Source organism: Candoia aspera, chromosome 2, assembly GCF_035149785.1.
Source record: "Candoia aspera isolate rCanAsp1 chromosome 2, rCanAsp1.hap2, whole genome shotgun sequence".
In the NCBI taxonomy this organism is placed as follows: Eukaryota; Metazoa; Chordata; class Lepidosauria; order Squamata; family Boidae; genus Candoia; species Candoia aspera.
The window spans coordinates 127,798,945-127,813,805 of record NC_086154.1 but is presented as its reverse complement, the minus strand read 5'-3'; the positions used below and the strand labels follow the sequence as shown (position 1 = coordinate 127,813,805).

The window sequence follows — 14,861 nt, the reverse complement described above, 5'->3', positions numbered from 1 at the left end:
GATGAAACAGAAAGCAGTTTGCCAGTTTTGTCTTCTAGCTCAAATGACAAGAATAGTGAATGGTGAAACTGGTGTGTTTTTCCCCCAGTGGTCTACTGATGGACTGGTGAAATGTTCATTGTGAGCAAGCAAATCTTGCATTAAACATGAGGTTGGATTAGATGTCCTCTAAGCCCCCCACCAGCTGAATGATTAATTGACTGTTGGATGTTGTTTGCAAATGAAAACCGCATGCCCTCAAAGATCTACCCACAGAAAGGAAAGTGATTAGTGCTTCTTTTCCCAACATTGGAGGGAGGGGTAAAGCAGCAGGTGAATCCACCAGCTTGTGGCCATAGTTAGTACTGTTTGCGCAGAACATCTGGCCAACATCATTGCCAAAGCTTGAAATCTAGACAGGTTTCATATCTAGCCAGTATCAGCATGGGAGATAAACACCCTAAGGCTGCCATGCAGAATTGCCTTAAGAGCTCTATGGTTAGTATATGAAGAAATCTGTGTCTTACAGGACAGGAGCCTGTAGCTTGTATCTAACTGTACTTCCACAAATGGAATAGATAATTAGGTGCCATTCAGTTGAGCTCAATTTCTGGTGACTTCCTGGACAAATGCTGCCATCTTGGTCTGTCTTCCGTAATATCATACAGCTCTTCCAAGGACATTCCAACGATGTTTTTCATCCTGCCCATCCATTATCTATTCTCTTCCCCTTTTTTCTTCCTCTTAGCCTTGCCAACCAAGCATAGTCATTCTCTGTAGTACTACATCTGTTCTCATCTCTTCAGAGCAGATTGGGGGGCTATGACTGCAGACAGAGGAGTGGAAGGGGAGGCACCATTGCATGAGTGGAAGCCTGCTTGCACAATATTGTATTGTATATTTGAAAGGGATGGTCTAGGCCTTTCATCAAATGGTCAAAAGTATCTGTCTTTAGGGCAAATATTCTTCTGTTTGAGATATTAATGTAAATTAGTTTTATGTAATCAGGTTGGTTTGGTAAAAGTCTTCCCCAACTTGGTGCCCTCCAGCTATGAACACTGCAACTACCCGATTCTCCAGGTGGCTATGCTGAGGGGTGCTGGGTAGAAGAAGGGTTAAGACAGAGGTGGTACTATAAAGCAGATGTTATTTTTCATCCGACTGTTTGATTTTTAATGTTTATTTCCAGAAATCAGGGCTGTATGAATATAAAATCTACAGTATGCTTGCTGATTGTTCCCCAGAGCTATGTGCTGAAGTTTATATGGACTTAAAGTACAGAACAAAATGGGACGAATATGTTAGAGGTCAGTAAACAATTCACAGAGCATTGTCAGAAAAAAATATTTTTTAACTGTTGCTTTGTTTCTGTCTTCTGGATTGCTATCATTTCTAAGATTTTTCCATTTCACTGTTTTAGATTCTTGAAATCTTTCAAAGATGTTTAATTCAGTGAGTGTACTTCTCTTTCTTAAAGTACAAATGCTGTTTAAAATTCTCTTGCAGTGTTTATAAAATAACCTTGAAAGTATGGCTATTTATTTGAGAAATGATTTAAAAATGTGCCAGTTTCTAGTCAGCCATTTGTTTCAATCAGCTCTCTTCGATCCTTCATTGTTATTCAGTTTTAAGGTATTTAGGTATTAAGTCCCCAGTGCAAGGAAATCTTCTAAAGAAATTATATTCTGCCTATACCTATAGAAAGTTTTTGGCTCATATACCCACAGTTCTAATTTCTTAAGTGATTTGAAATATATTCTGTACTGTACTATATCTCCATCCATTAATTTATGTTAATTCTCATTATACTGAGTATCTATGATTCAGAATATAAAGTATATTAGCTTTGCATCATCTGCCTCTGTTACCAAGTAATGTGCTATTCTCTCCTTTTGTCTGTGACTTGTTTGTATCTGCAGTGTAGGCAGTAAGGCTGTGGGTATAGGTTTTGTAACTGGAGAAATATAAAAATACGAATATCATTTGGTTATGAAGTGGCTGTTTGATTTAAGTATTGTGTGAAGGCTTCATTTGTGCCTGATAATTGGAAGAAGGCCATTAAGGTCCCCCTGTACAGAGGGTAATGTAGCAAGAGTGAATGCAAAAACTACAGGGGAATTCATTTGCTAAGTATAGCTGGAAAGATGTTTGGCAGAATTCTGACTGAAAGGATACTAGAAGTTAAAATGAATTAAAATGTGGAAAGGGTGGTGCAGTTTTATGCCATACAGGGGTTATATAGACCTGGTTTTGCTCTTCAGGAAGACATTAGGAATTGTATGCAAGTGAAAAGATAATTGATTCTATATTTGTTGGTTTAGAGAGAGCATGCAATAAAGTAAATAGGTTTGTTTTGCACAAATATGGTATTGAAGAATGATTTCTGAATGTTGCAAGAGTGATATACAATGAAAACAAAGCATGCATAAGAATAAATAGAGAGCTTAGCAAATGGTTCAACATTGAGCAGGATATAAGAAGTAGAAGTCCCTTTGATGATTTAATATGTTTATGGATAGATGTGTAAGATTAGAGATGTCCTGGCTGGGAATATAAATATACTTTCGTGTGCAGACAGTGCTGTGTTGTTGACCGAGAATCCAAATTCTTTGCAGCAAATGTTAGATTATACAATGCAACAAGGAGTATGGATCTGAAAGTAAATGTACTGAAGACCATACTCCTTGTTGCATTATATAATCTAACATTTGCTGCAAAGAATATGGATTCTTGGTTTAACAGGGAAGATGAGCAGAATGATTGCAGCTTAAAAATATATGGAGAAAAACCTGGGCAAGTAGATGAATTTGTGTATATTGGAGGAATGTTTACTAAACATGGACAATGGTGGCTAAATTATAAAAGGGGTTAAAGAAGGCTAATGAGTTATATGTGACCTGCTGCAGGGTATGAATGTTTGCTTAAAGAAGTGAAAATTTGCTGATTATAAAAGTGTGTTTCTGTCCACTTTGTTATGTGAGAGTTGGGTAAAATTGGGAGATATATAAAATGAAATTGAATGCAATGGAAATATGGTATTTGAGAAGTGTGTGGGGTAAAACAAGAAGAGGTAAGATCAAGAATTAAAGTGAATTGAATGTAAAAGTGAGTGGCTGGTATGTTGCAGTGGTATATTGAGAGAGAATGAATGAAAATTGAATTTAAAAAATATGACACAAGAGTAATGCTTTGAAAGGAAGGGGAAGAGCAAGGAAGTTGTGACAGGATAGAGATGATGAGACCCTCAGATACAGAAAGTGAGAAAGGCATTTTATAAAGCAGTATATGAATATGATAGAGGCAAGATTGATTTGCAAAGATAGAAAGTCATGTAGAAGTATAATATTTATTTATTTATTCGATTTGTCCCCGCCCATCTCCTCCCATCAGGGGACAATAATTAATGGGATTGTTGTAGACTAGATTTAACTATACTGTATTTCCTTTTCTCTTTCATGCCTTTATTTTTCTTACCATTTCTTACTTCTTTTCTGCACTTTATGTAGCTGCATATCCCAAAAGATTAATGTGTATTGATGCATCTATGATTTTTTAGATCAGCTTTTTCAATCTGATTACATCCAAATGTTTTGGACTACATACCTAGTCATCTCCAGCTAGTACCAGGTTAAGGAAAGCTGCCCTGAATATATAAAGAAGGTTTGCTTATCTTCCATCTCTTTTGCTGATCCTGCTGATTCTTTGCTGATCCTCCATCTCAGAGTGTACACATTCCCTTGCATCTGAGTGACACTAAGTCCAGTTCCAATGGACTGGGGAAGAAAACCCATATTTTTGGTATGACAGGGAAAAGATGTGAAATTCCCCTTCTGCAAACGGACCACATTGTACAAGTGTCTAATTAATTAACAATACTGGACACAAAATTAGTGACAACAGGGCATACTAATGAATAATTATTTAAAGAAACAAAATTACCTTTTCTAATAGAAGCACTTCTCAGCATTATAAGTTGAAGAGGGAAAGAAACTCTAATAATTACTGCTATTTCTACCTCCATTTGTGTGTAACATTTTCCTCCTATGAATAACTAGTTTAGAAACTGGGGGAAGGTGAAATGTATTTCTGGAGGTAGCTCTTTGTGTCTTGTTGATACTATTTCCAAGAGTCCACAACTCAGGAGGACTTTATTGAAGAACCAGAGTCTATCTCTGAAAGAGCATCCATGCATATCACTATAATTAGTGCGGTTCACTGTCACTTATTCTGGCCTTTTAAAAAACCCAATGGACAAATTTTGGGCAGCCAATATCCCTACTAATGAGTGGGTAAAGGTTATAGGCTTTTTTAAAAATAGTGCATTTAATGCATTTAATTTAAAACAATAAATAACAAACAAAGGCATAAGCCAGACACTATGATAGAAAACTGACCGTTAAATGAACAAAGTAATCAGAAAAATTCTAATCTGCAGACCATCCTTACTATGTTTGATTCTTCCAACTCTCTGGGCAGTATTGAAAAGAATGGATTCTGAAATAATAAAATGCAGTGATCTGTTTTATTATATAACATAGGTTTCACCTTGTGAGAATATAAAATACATTAACATTTAAAAGGAAGTCCTCTGCAATTTGTGCATTAAATGATTTTTTTTCTCAAACTTTCATTTTTAAGTTTGATTTCCCTTGCCCCAGAATATTAAATATGCTGTCCAGTGGTACCAAATTAATACTCCAGTGACCTCTGGTGGAAAATGTAATATTCTATCGTGACTTACCACCTTCTGGGACTTATACTGTATTCCATTAGAAAGTTGGCATTACATATGAAATCCTGTGAAAATAAGTTATTTTAGAGTAGCGACATGTGATTAGGACCCTCCATATGCTTGTGAGGAATACACTGTCACTCTGCTAAGTGCATCAGTAGTCATTTCTACACCCATAGCAGCCTTACTTAAAAAGCACAAAATGGTCTTTTTGACTTGATCTTATTGTTAATATCAGCATGATATTCTTGTTCAGGATATATTTCCTTTAGCTATCTAAAAACACTTGAAAGATACATTCAAGAGTATCTTCTAGTATCCACTCATAAACTGCATGAATTAGGTGCTTGAGACTTCTTATTTCTCAAGCAGTTTCAATGGAGTTTTGGGAGAGGGTAAGGCCAATAGTGGCACAACAATTTTGGAACATTCTTCAGAAATAAAGCTTGGTGAGAAACATGCCCTTATGTTCAGGCTTATGCTGTTTGTCAAAACTTATGAAAAAGTAGCAGTTGTATTGCTTTGGGGTTTTTTGACTACAGATCTTTTTAGGGAGAACAAGTCCACTTAAGTATTTTAATAGGACTTTTGAAATGTTTACAAGGAAATGAATTATTGTAAAAACAAATTGACTATTTTAAATTTGTACTCTTGTGCCAATTTATAGAAAATTAATGAACGTTAACTAATAATATGCTGATAACTTTATTGCCTGCTTTTAAAAACTAGCCTGCTTTTAAAAACTAGGCTACACAAGACTGCCTGAAAAATGTAAAATGTAAAAAATGTAAAAAAATTACATTGAGGCCTTAGAAGTATAGGTCACACATAATTTATGAAACATATCTATGTAAATTATCTATGCTTGTTAATAATAGAAATAACATTACTGGGGGAAAATCTATATTGAAATAGATTTAGTAGCGTTTTTGGATTGGGTTCTAGTTTGGTAATTAATTATATTCTTTATACTTCTTTATATATGTTGGAGGAGAAAGAGATTTTGTGTTTGCCATCAAGGACTGGCTCTTTCCACCTCTTTGCTTCACTGTCAGCTCTAGGAATTCCATAATAGAGTCACTGCTAGAAGGAATGTTGAGAAGAGATAGACTTGTCCTTCTAGGCTCGGCTCTTTCTCCTTGCCTCAGGTTACAAGAAGAAGCTTTCTTCATTTTGTGTCTCCTGGTGCTCGGCTGTTTTGAGATAGCCAGGAAAGGATTCATCATGAGGATGATGTCCTAGTGGCTCAAGTTACAGGGCCATGGATCTTCCTCTGCTGGACAAAGAATGGCTCTTGACTGATACTTCCTGTTCTTATGCTTATTTATTTTATTTGTGAGATTTATAACCCACCTTTCCTCTAGGAGTTCAAGGCAGTACATGGCATTCCTTCCTTCACTTTTTCCCCAAAACAAAATGTGAGGTAAGTTGAGAGAGAATGATTAGCTCAGAGAGGGTTGCCATGGCTGAGGCTGCACCTGAACCTGGGTCTCCCCAGGCCTAGTCCAATGTCTTAATGACTCTAACAGATACATTATGCTTTGTTTGTCTGTCTGTTCTGCTTCTTGTGGGCACAACAATTTATTGTTAGGTATTACGGATCTGGTAAGCTAGTCTTTCCCAACCTGTTGCACTCCAAATGGGTGGACCATCTGAATTCCCATCAATGGCCATGCTGGCTGGGGAATACTAGGAGCTGAAGTAAACATAACTGGAGGGTATGTGACCCACTAGAGCAGGTGGCAGCCGTGGCCAGCAGGGCCTTTGGGCAGCTTCCTGTTGTACTCCAGTTACGCCCTTTCTTGGATCGGGAAGCCCTTTGAACAGTCACTCATGCCCTTGTTATCTCCCACATAGACTATTTCAATGCGCTCTACATGGGGCTACTCTTAAAGAGTATCCGGAAGCTACAGCTGGTCCAGAACATAGCCACACGGGTTATTTTTGGTGCCCCTAGATCGGCCCACATAATACCTCTGCTACACAAGCTGCACTGGGTACCAGTCTGCTTCCGGGTCCAATTCAAGGTGCTGGTTATCACCTTTAAAGCCCTACATGGCATGGGGCCAGGTTACCTGAGGGACCCGTCCCACCAGATCATGCAGAGAGGGCATGTTGCGGATCCCATCTATAAGAGAATTCCATTTGGCAGGGTCCAGGAGGCGGGCCTTCTCTGCAGTAGCTCCTGCCCTGTGGAACACGCTGCCCCCAGACGTGAGGTTGGCCCCATCATTCCTGGCCTTCCAGAGGAACCTGAAGACTTGGCTCTGCTGTCTTGCTTGGGGCGGAGAAGGGAGTAGCTCTGCTTGGGGATGGCTGGCACCCTAGAGTGCTCCTCACGCACACATTAGATCCTGCCACTTGGATTTTATTATTTTTATTTTTATATCTATTTATTAATTGGTATTTATATTTTTATATATTGTATTTGTATTTCATATTTACTGTTTTAATTGACTACCTTTTTGTTGTAAACCGCCCAGAGTCCCTCTGGTGGAGGAGATGGGCGGTAACAAATCAGATAGATAGATAGATAGATAGATAGATAGATAGATAGATAGATAGATAGATAGATAGAGTCCTGCCTTTGTCAGATTACACTGTTTCCTTGGAAAACTGTTTCTTTTCTTTGAATCTGAATTATATTCAGTAGTATCTCTATGTGCACTATTGTCTGGCCCCCAAACAACTGCAGGTGTTTCTTTTGGGCAACAAGATACTTGAGACAGAAGTGGATGGAGTAGTGAGAGGGAGGGAAACCTCCTCTTGCAAGAAATTGACTGAAGGATTTATTGTATGTGAGCCTTATCTGGGACCCTTTTAGGTCCAAGCAATCTGTAGACAGAGACCTAACCCATCTTGATTCTGCATCATTGCTGAGCATGGTTCTCCCCTTTCATGACAGTTATTTTCCCCCAGTATAACAGAGTCAGGAGTACATTCTTTGTTTTTCTTTAAGGAGGCTAAGTAAATGATAGATAGGTAAGTAACTTCCATTCATGTTCTTTCCTATTCTTCTTCTGTAGAACTTTTCCTTTTCCTTATGCATTCCTCTTTTTGTAAGTCCAGTCCACTTTTGAGTGTTGCATTTCCTTAGGCCCTGTGGTCTTGAGGGCTCACTTTTGGAAGCTAAAGCTGCTTTCCACTGAGGAGCAGTCAAGTTGTAATGATTCCATGGTTGCTGCCTTGGATTCTGGCCTTGATCTATCTCACTAACCTGCAATCTATTCTGAATAATAATAATAATAATAATAATAATAATAATAATAATAATAATAAAAACTTGTATGCCTCATGACTCTGAACAACTGTCAGCGATGAGCAGCTCCTGCCTCCCTACATAAAATCCTAGTTCCTGACTGCCTAGGGCCAGAGCGGGCACTTATTGAGGCCTCACACATACCTAGTTTGATTTGTGCATGACTTGTAGCATTTTAATTAAATGCTTTCTAATCATTATCTATTTGTAAGTTCAGTGATATAAATATGTTTCTCATATATATTACCACCAATTTATAGATCTATGTGAGAAAACTCAGGATGGCAAAACAGCTATCTACTGGGAAGTGAAGTTCCCCTTCCCCTTGGCAAACAGAGATGTATCCTTTCAAGTCTTTGACTGGAGTTTTACTTTTAACTTTAATAGCTGCAGACCTTGTTATGATCCCAGTTCTTCTCAGTTTCTGAAAGTTTAAATGATATACAAATTAATCCTTATTAGGAACTAAAAAAGTAAGACCTTGATACATGCTTTTGTGGAACCATGTATCATCTTACGCTTTTTGAAAAGCAAAATAACCAAATAATTTAAAGTCCAAAAATGCAAATTGAATCCATGCTCCCTAAATTTGAAATACTTCTGGATCCATAATGTATCTTAAATTTTAAAATCCTGATTATTTCTTAAACTTCAGTACAGTATGTTTTTGTTCGTGAGCGTCAAGATATGGACCTTGATGGGCAGAAGATCTATGTTATATTGGCTAAAAGCGTAAATACTGTTAAATTCCCTGAAAAGTCTGGGAATGTTAGAGTAAAGAATTATAGACAAGGTGTGGCCTTTGCAAGTGATGGCAAGAAAGGGTGCAAAGGTAAGAAATCAATACATAATTTTATAGGAATGGTTACTTTGAGCAGAAAATTTAAATTTCTAAGTAAGGATTATAATAAACATCTATATACCCTTGTAAAAATTAATCCATGTCTTTTGCTAAGGAATTGGATAAACAGATTGCTGAAAGGATGTCTGCAAAATAGTATTGCAGGCCTACAGCCAATGGTTTAGCTCATAAATTCCAATATAGATAATCATTCTCTCTTGCCAGCTAACCAATCAATGAGCCATGAGAGATTCTCTCCCATTTATCTTTTATCTTGCTTCTTTCTACTGCTTTTTGTCTTCTTCCTAGGGATTAAAAAACATCTACCAGATCCCTCTGGAAGTGAATTTGAATATTTGCTGCTATCAGATTTTTCATGGGATGTAGTAACTGAAAAGTAATTTGGCTAGCAAAAATCATGGGTGTGGGGGGCAGACAGGGGTTGTACACACTTTTAAAATTGTATGTGGTGGCCAAGGAGGTCTCTTCTACCTTTCTTTAACTTTTAAAATGCCTGGTGCACTCACAGCAGCACCAGGCTCTATGAAGAGTAGAGGTTTTCCCAGCACTTCTTGGATTGATCATGTGACCAGGTGAGAAAATTATGTAAAATCAAAGCTTGCTGAAGAAATATCAACAGACTTTCTGGAAAGGTAATTTCTGCCTCACTGACTTTTTAAAGTTCTTTGAAGGTATCATTAAGCATATGGATAGGAATTATCCATTAGATATTGGGGGTTTTGGACTTTCATAAGGCTTGCCAGAGGCTCCTGAGTAAACTCACCATTATGGGATTAGAAGATTGGTAACTGGTTAAAGAACAAAAAATAGAAAGAAAAAATAAATGGCTTTAAAATGGGACTGTAAACAGCAACCAAAAATTTATCACACTTCATCTGAAAACATTTATGGGCAAATTGAAAAGCAACGAGATGGCTAAATTTGCTAATCATAGTAGATTAGTCAGAATGCTTAAAACAGAATGTCGATTCTCCAAAAAGTTCTTTCTTCACTGGAGAATGGGTGTGGTAAATATAGTTCAATGTAAATTTCGTTAAGTGCAAACAAGCATGAGGAAATGCACATTTGAGAAGAAAAATCCACACATCACATACATGATGATGAAGTTTGCACTAAAGTGACTGAGCAGGACAGATTGTTTGGGCATATTCCATAAGCGCTTTTTGAGAGGGCACTCAATTAAATGGCAAGCATTGGAGCCCATGAACTGAATTGCTGGATGTAGAGGAGACTGTTGGTCAAGATGCCAGGTTTTGGTTTTTCTGTTTTCCTCGTTTTTCTTATTGTTGCGAGCTGTCCTGAGTAGTGTTACATGAGGTAGGCAGCCATATAACTGGTATTAATTAATTAATTCATTCACTGCAGGATCCGATAAATGGCAGGGTGGAAGCATTTAAAGGAGATTGGACAAACCGATGAAGGCTTTTCAGTAGCTGGCAGTCGTGATGGCAATCTATTTTTTGCAATATCAGAAGCTGTCGATCTCTGAATAGCAGTTGTGGAAGAAAAACTGGATAGTGCTGTCTCTTGTCCTGCTTATGGATCTGACTGGACACTAGGAATAACATGCTGGGCTAGATAAGTTTTTAGTGTGATCCAGCAATTTCTGTGATATTAAGACTCCCAAGACTAAGATTCTTTATACTTTTAAATGGAGATGCCACAATAATCCTTCCCTTCCCTTCCTTCATTTCTCTGTCTCTCTCTCTCTCTCTCTCTCACACACACACACACACAGATTTGGTAAAGGCCAAATTTAGATTTTCATGCACAAAGGATAGGTGAGGCAATAGAGTTAGGGAAGGAAATGACTTTTTCAGATTCATCCCTTTTTTTTACTGCGTTTGTTCTGGACCAGGTTTATGTGCAGTAAGTTGTGCAGTTCAGAACATTATGTGTGTGTGCAGGGGGGGGTGCAAATTATGATCTCTGGGGGAGGAAAAAGGAACAAAATGTGCGCAGAAATCATGTGAAGTTTCAGCAGGTATCTCATCTTGATGTCTAGTGAAATAATATTTTCTGTGGAATAAGTTCCATCCATCCTTAATTCTAAATTACAGGCATTTACCAGTTGGCGATAAATGAAAAAGCTACGCTTAAAATTGCACTTTGTTTCTTTTTTTGATTAAAAAGTTTTCATGTCCTATTTTGATGATCCTGGCGGAAAGCTTCCTTCGTGGGTTGTCAACTGGGCAACTAAGGTAAGCAGGGTAGTTGAAGCTTAATGCTGTGGGTTAAGTCAAGAAGTCATTTGGATTCATGGGTTCCTAGAAGTTTGGAATATTGCTTTGTGGTCGCTTTCCATATAAAATTATATAATTTGAAAAGTGTGAATGGCTGTAACTGGCTACTACTGTGGAAGAGATACCAGTAATTCATTGAGTGTGTCCCCAGAATTAGTACAGATATTAAGCCCCTGATAGGATGCTTCTCTGTCAATCCAAGGGTGAAATGGGTGACTTAAATGAATGTTTTTTTCTTTGAGTAGTAGCAAAAGTAATGAAATGTAAAGAAAATTAGTTGTTACTTAGTAGATCATTAAATATAGAAGGATAAGTGTATTTCCATTCCTGTTTCAGACTGGAGTTCCCAACTTCTTGAAAGACATGCAGAAAGCTTGCCTCAGTTATCGTAAGAGATAAACTGCTCTCTGAATTCAATCTGAAGGACTGGTTTAAAGGTATACCTTCCACAGTTGGTCATTGGTGTGGATAATAGTCATGAGACATCGCTGAATAACAGCCGCCTTCTGGGATGGTAATCATGAGCCATGGAAGCTCCCAGGCATATGATAATGGAACTTATTAAACTTTTCATTTTCTGTTTTCCAGTCCTGCCTTTCTTTTACGTTTAACGGCTTGGAAGGATGGTGAAGTGTCTGTGTCTCTCATCGTAACCTAATAATCTTCTTTGAGCCTAGGCTCTGATGTGACATGTTTCCTTGACATCAGAGGCTAGAAAAACTTAAACAGCGCTGGAATCAGAGAGTTGTGTATGCAGAGCTAATCCCACCTATTGAACTGATAGAGAAACTCATACTGCAATGTTCTTTGAACTCAAATCAAGTCACTGCTTTTTTTTCCCATTGCCAGCTTCAAATAGAGAAATCTATTACATATTTCTTTGGCTCAAAAAAGCTGCTAACCACCAAAGCCAATTCCATCATGGCATGTACATCTTCCAGAAGCATCCAGAGGATCCAGTGCTTTCAACAAAGTGATAAGAGCAGTGACACAAGCTCCGCCCCTTTCTTACTTGTGTGAAACTTCATGACATACTTATAAAAGGTGCAGAGTTTATATCACACCTTTGCAATCCTGCTTTTGTCATTGCCTCCCTTGACTCTCCCCCCCAACCTAAATGCCTCTAGGAGTAGCGGAATAAATAGAGTCCATTTTTATCCATTCTTCTCAGCAAAGAAAGATCATACAAACTAGTGTATATTGGGAAAGTTATACACAGAGTAGCATTCGTGTGTGTGTGTGTGTGTGTGTGAAATCTGCTTAAAACTGATATATGTATTGGTGCAAACCAACATATTTAGGAAAATCATGTACAAAAAAATGAATATAAGGAGTAGAGTTGCTTAGTAAAAAGGAAATATTAGGGTAAAGTCATATAAACTATTTTTAAAAATTCCCTTCTCACCCATATGGGTGGTCTGTGTCTTCCTTAACCTCGGGTCCTCTACCAGAGGCCTGGGAGTTTGAGGGTTCTGTGCAGGATCTTAGCTGTTCCCAGCACTGCACTCTTCTGGACAGAGAACTCTGACGATGCTCCTGGGATCTGTGGGGGCCACTCTCCCAGCTTTGGGGTCACAGCCCCAAGTGCCCCTGCCACCACTGGTAGGGACCACTCTGGCCTTCACTTTCCACATCTTCTCTAGTTCCTCCTTCAGGTCCTTGTTATGTACATATACACATACACACACACAGTATACATACACATACAGTATACATATACCATACATACACACAAACATATACGAAAGAGTGTCCAAAATACATCTGGCAGCATTTCATATTTTTCTGGGCATTTTTCTTTTTCATGATTCACTAAGAAATTAGGTGGAAAAGGATAGAATTTGGATACAGTACATCTGATGCTGATACATGCTAGATTAATCTATCTAAGGCAGAACTGTTGAAAGACATTTATTTGTTCTCTTCATGGGAATTCCATCTTTTGAATCTTATAATATCTTCTAAGAAATGTAGTTTAAACAGTTCCTTGAAAGTTAAACAGATGGGATTTTCACTTAGATATTTTGTTAGAATATTTAATCATTAAAAAATCTGGCCTCTGTCCAACAGGAATTATATAGACTAATTGAAACTGAAAGTCCTTTTCATTTCAATTAGATTTACTCATACTTTAGTTAGGGCTTATTATGTGAAAAGATTCAGAGGTCACATTCCTCATCTGAACTTTGACTGTGATTGAATTGTGATTGAATTTCCAGTATTAGATATTGCTGTAAAATTTATTATGTCAGTATAAACTATTTTCCAAACCTTCTGCCCAGTTTTGTGACAAGAATTACTGTACATGTTCTCTGCTTTTGAGGCAAAATCAAATGGTGTTGGAGTTAAGAGTTTTTTCAGATGTCTATACTGACTTGTTATCAGTGCTTGATTTACACATGTTTATATAGATCAAATACATTACATGGATACATCTGTTTGGTTTATATACAATGATCGTTATAATGAACACAATTTTATACATACATACATACATACATACATACATACATACATACATACATATATATAATGCCATTCTGCTTTCTTTGTTCTTAAGAACTTTAGAATTCTCTGGGCAACAGATATCCTGTGTAAGTATAATTCAGTTTTGCTTTATTTTTGCTCTGAAGACCTCCTATTCTGTCAGGATGTACAAAAGCATTGGATGTTGGTAAATCAAGCTTGAGAACTAGGAACTACTGTACAGAGTCATTGGGATTCGGACAGAATATACTTTTAAATATTTAAATAATAGCTATTCACACATCATGGTAGAACTTTTTTTCTCATTGTTCAGATCATCAGCTAAGGGGTATCATTTTTTTTTTTTACCCTACCTGTTTGTAGAGGGCTGCAGTTGTATGATTTGTCTAAAGTTGGGCATTATCAAGGGGTGGATTGTTTTGATTTAAGAATGATCACCCTTCACACTTCAAGCATAATTTTCTACCAATATCAGATTGAACCATATGTGCCTACAGGGGCTCAGTAGATTATCATAATTCAGTTGCCTCTAAACTGAAGGGCAAATTATGCAATACATTAAAATACATACAGTAGCATGCAGCTGTCCTTCCTTTGTTATTTTTCTTTTTAAGTCAAATTAAAACACATACTAACACAATCCTGTTTGAGACCACTGCATGGGGGGATGTTGGATGTACATAGGAGCCTAGTTGAGGCTGATTGAACTTTTTAAACAATCTGCATGCAAAAGGAGTGGGCAAAACAAAGGAATTATGATAGTTTTAGATTGGCATATCCACATAATATCCTTCATAGTTCATAAATACAATGGTAAAGGAGGATCCAAAAAGCAACATGAAATAATCTGTGTAAGAGAGAGAGAGAGATAGAAGAGAGGGAGGGAAGAAGGGAGGGTATGAGGGGTCTAATTAATATGGCATGTAAGTCTCTGAGAATTACAGGGAGTCATAGGGGCAAAGGTGTTCATGGCAGGGAATCTTTCAATAGCCATCAGTGACTGCTGGTGTTATGCAATGTCTATAATTTATTAAAGATTGATGATAGTTAGCTAGCATAGTACTGAAGGTCAGCTGGCTTGGTGCCATCCTAACCTGCTGCCATCTTGTGTCTAAAATTCTCTCCTTCGGTACTTTTGTGAGACATCCTGTGTTATGTCTCACAAGGGACACCATGTAGAGCTGATAGGGATTTTCCCTGTAGATTGAAAGTAATCCTTGATTATCAGAGGAGTCAGCCCTCTTGGGATAAGCATAAATTGTAGCCAGTTATTAAAAATCACAATCCAAATTTTGGGCT

The 14,861-nt window shown here is 37.6% G+C and overlaps 1 protein-coding gene across 1 annotated transcript; it reads left to right on the top strand.

Moving 5' to 3' along the window:
* Nucleotides 1-736: 736 nt before the first annotated feature.
* Nucleotides 737-11,660, top strand: PCTP (phosphatidylcholine transfer protein). The gene is made up of 6 exons (XM_063296558.1): nucleotides 737-845; nucleotides 1,169-1,286; nucleotides 8,231-8,310; nucleotides 8,631-8,802; nucleotides 10,966-11,033; nucleotides 11,412-11,660. The coding sequence occupies exons 2-6, from the start codon at nucleotides 1,202-1,204 to the stop codon at nucleotides 11,472-11,474; spliced, it is 468 nt and encodes a 155-aa protein (XP_063152628.1). The 5' UTR covers nucleotides 737-845; nucleotides 1,169-1,201; the 3' UTR covers nucleotides 11,475-11,660.
* The last annotated feature ends 3,201 nt before the right edge of the window (nucleotides 11,661-14,861 follow it).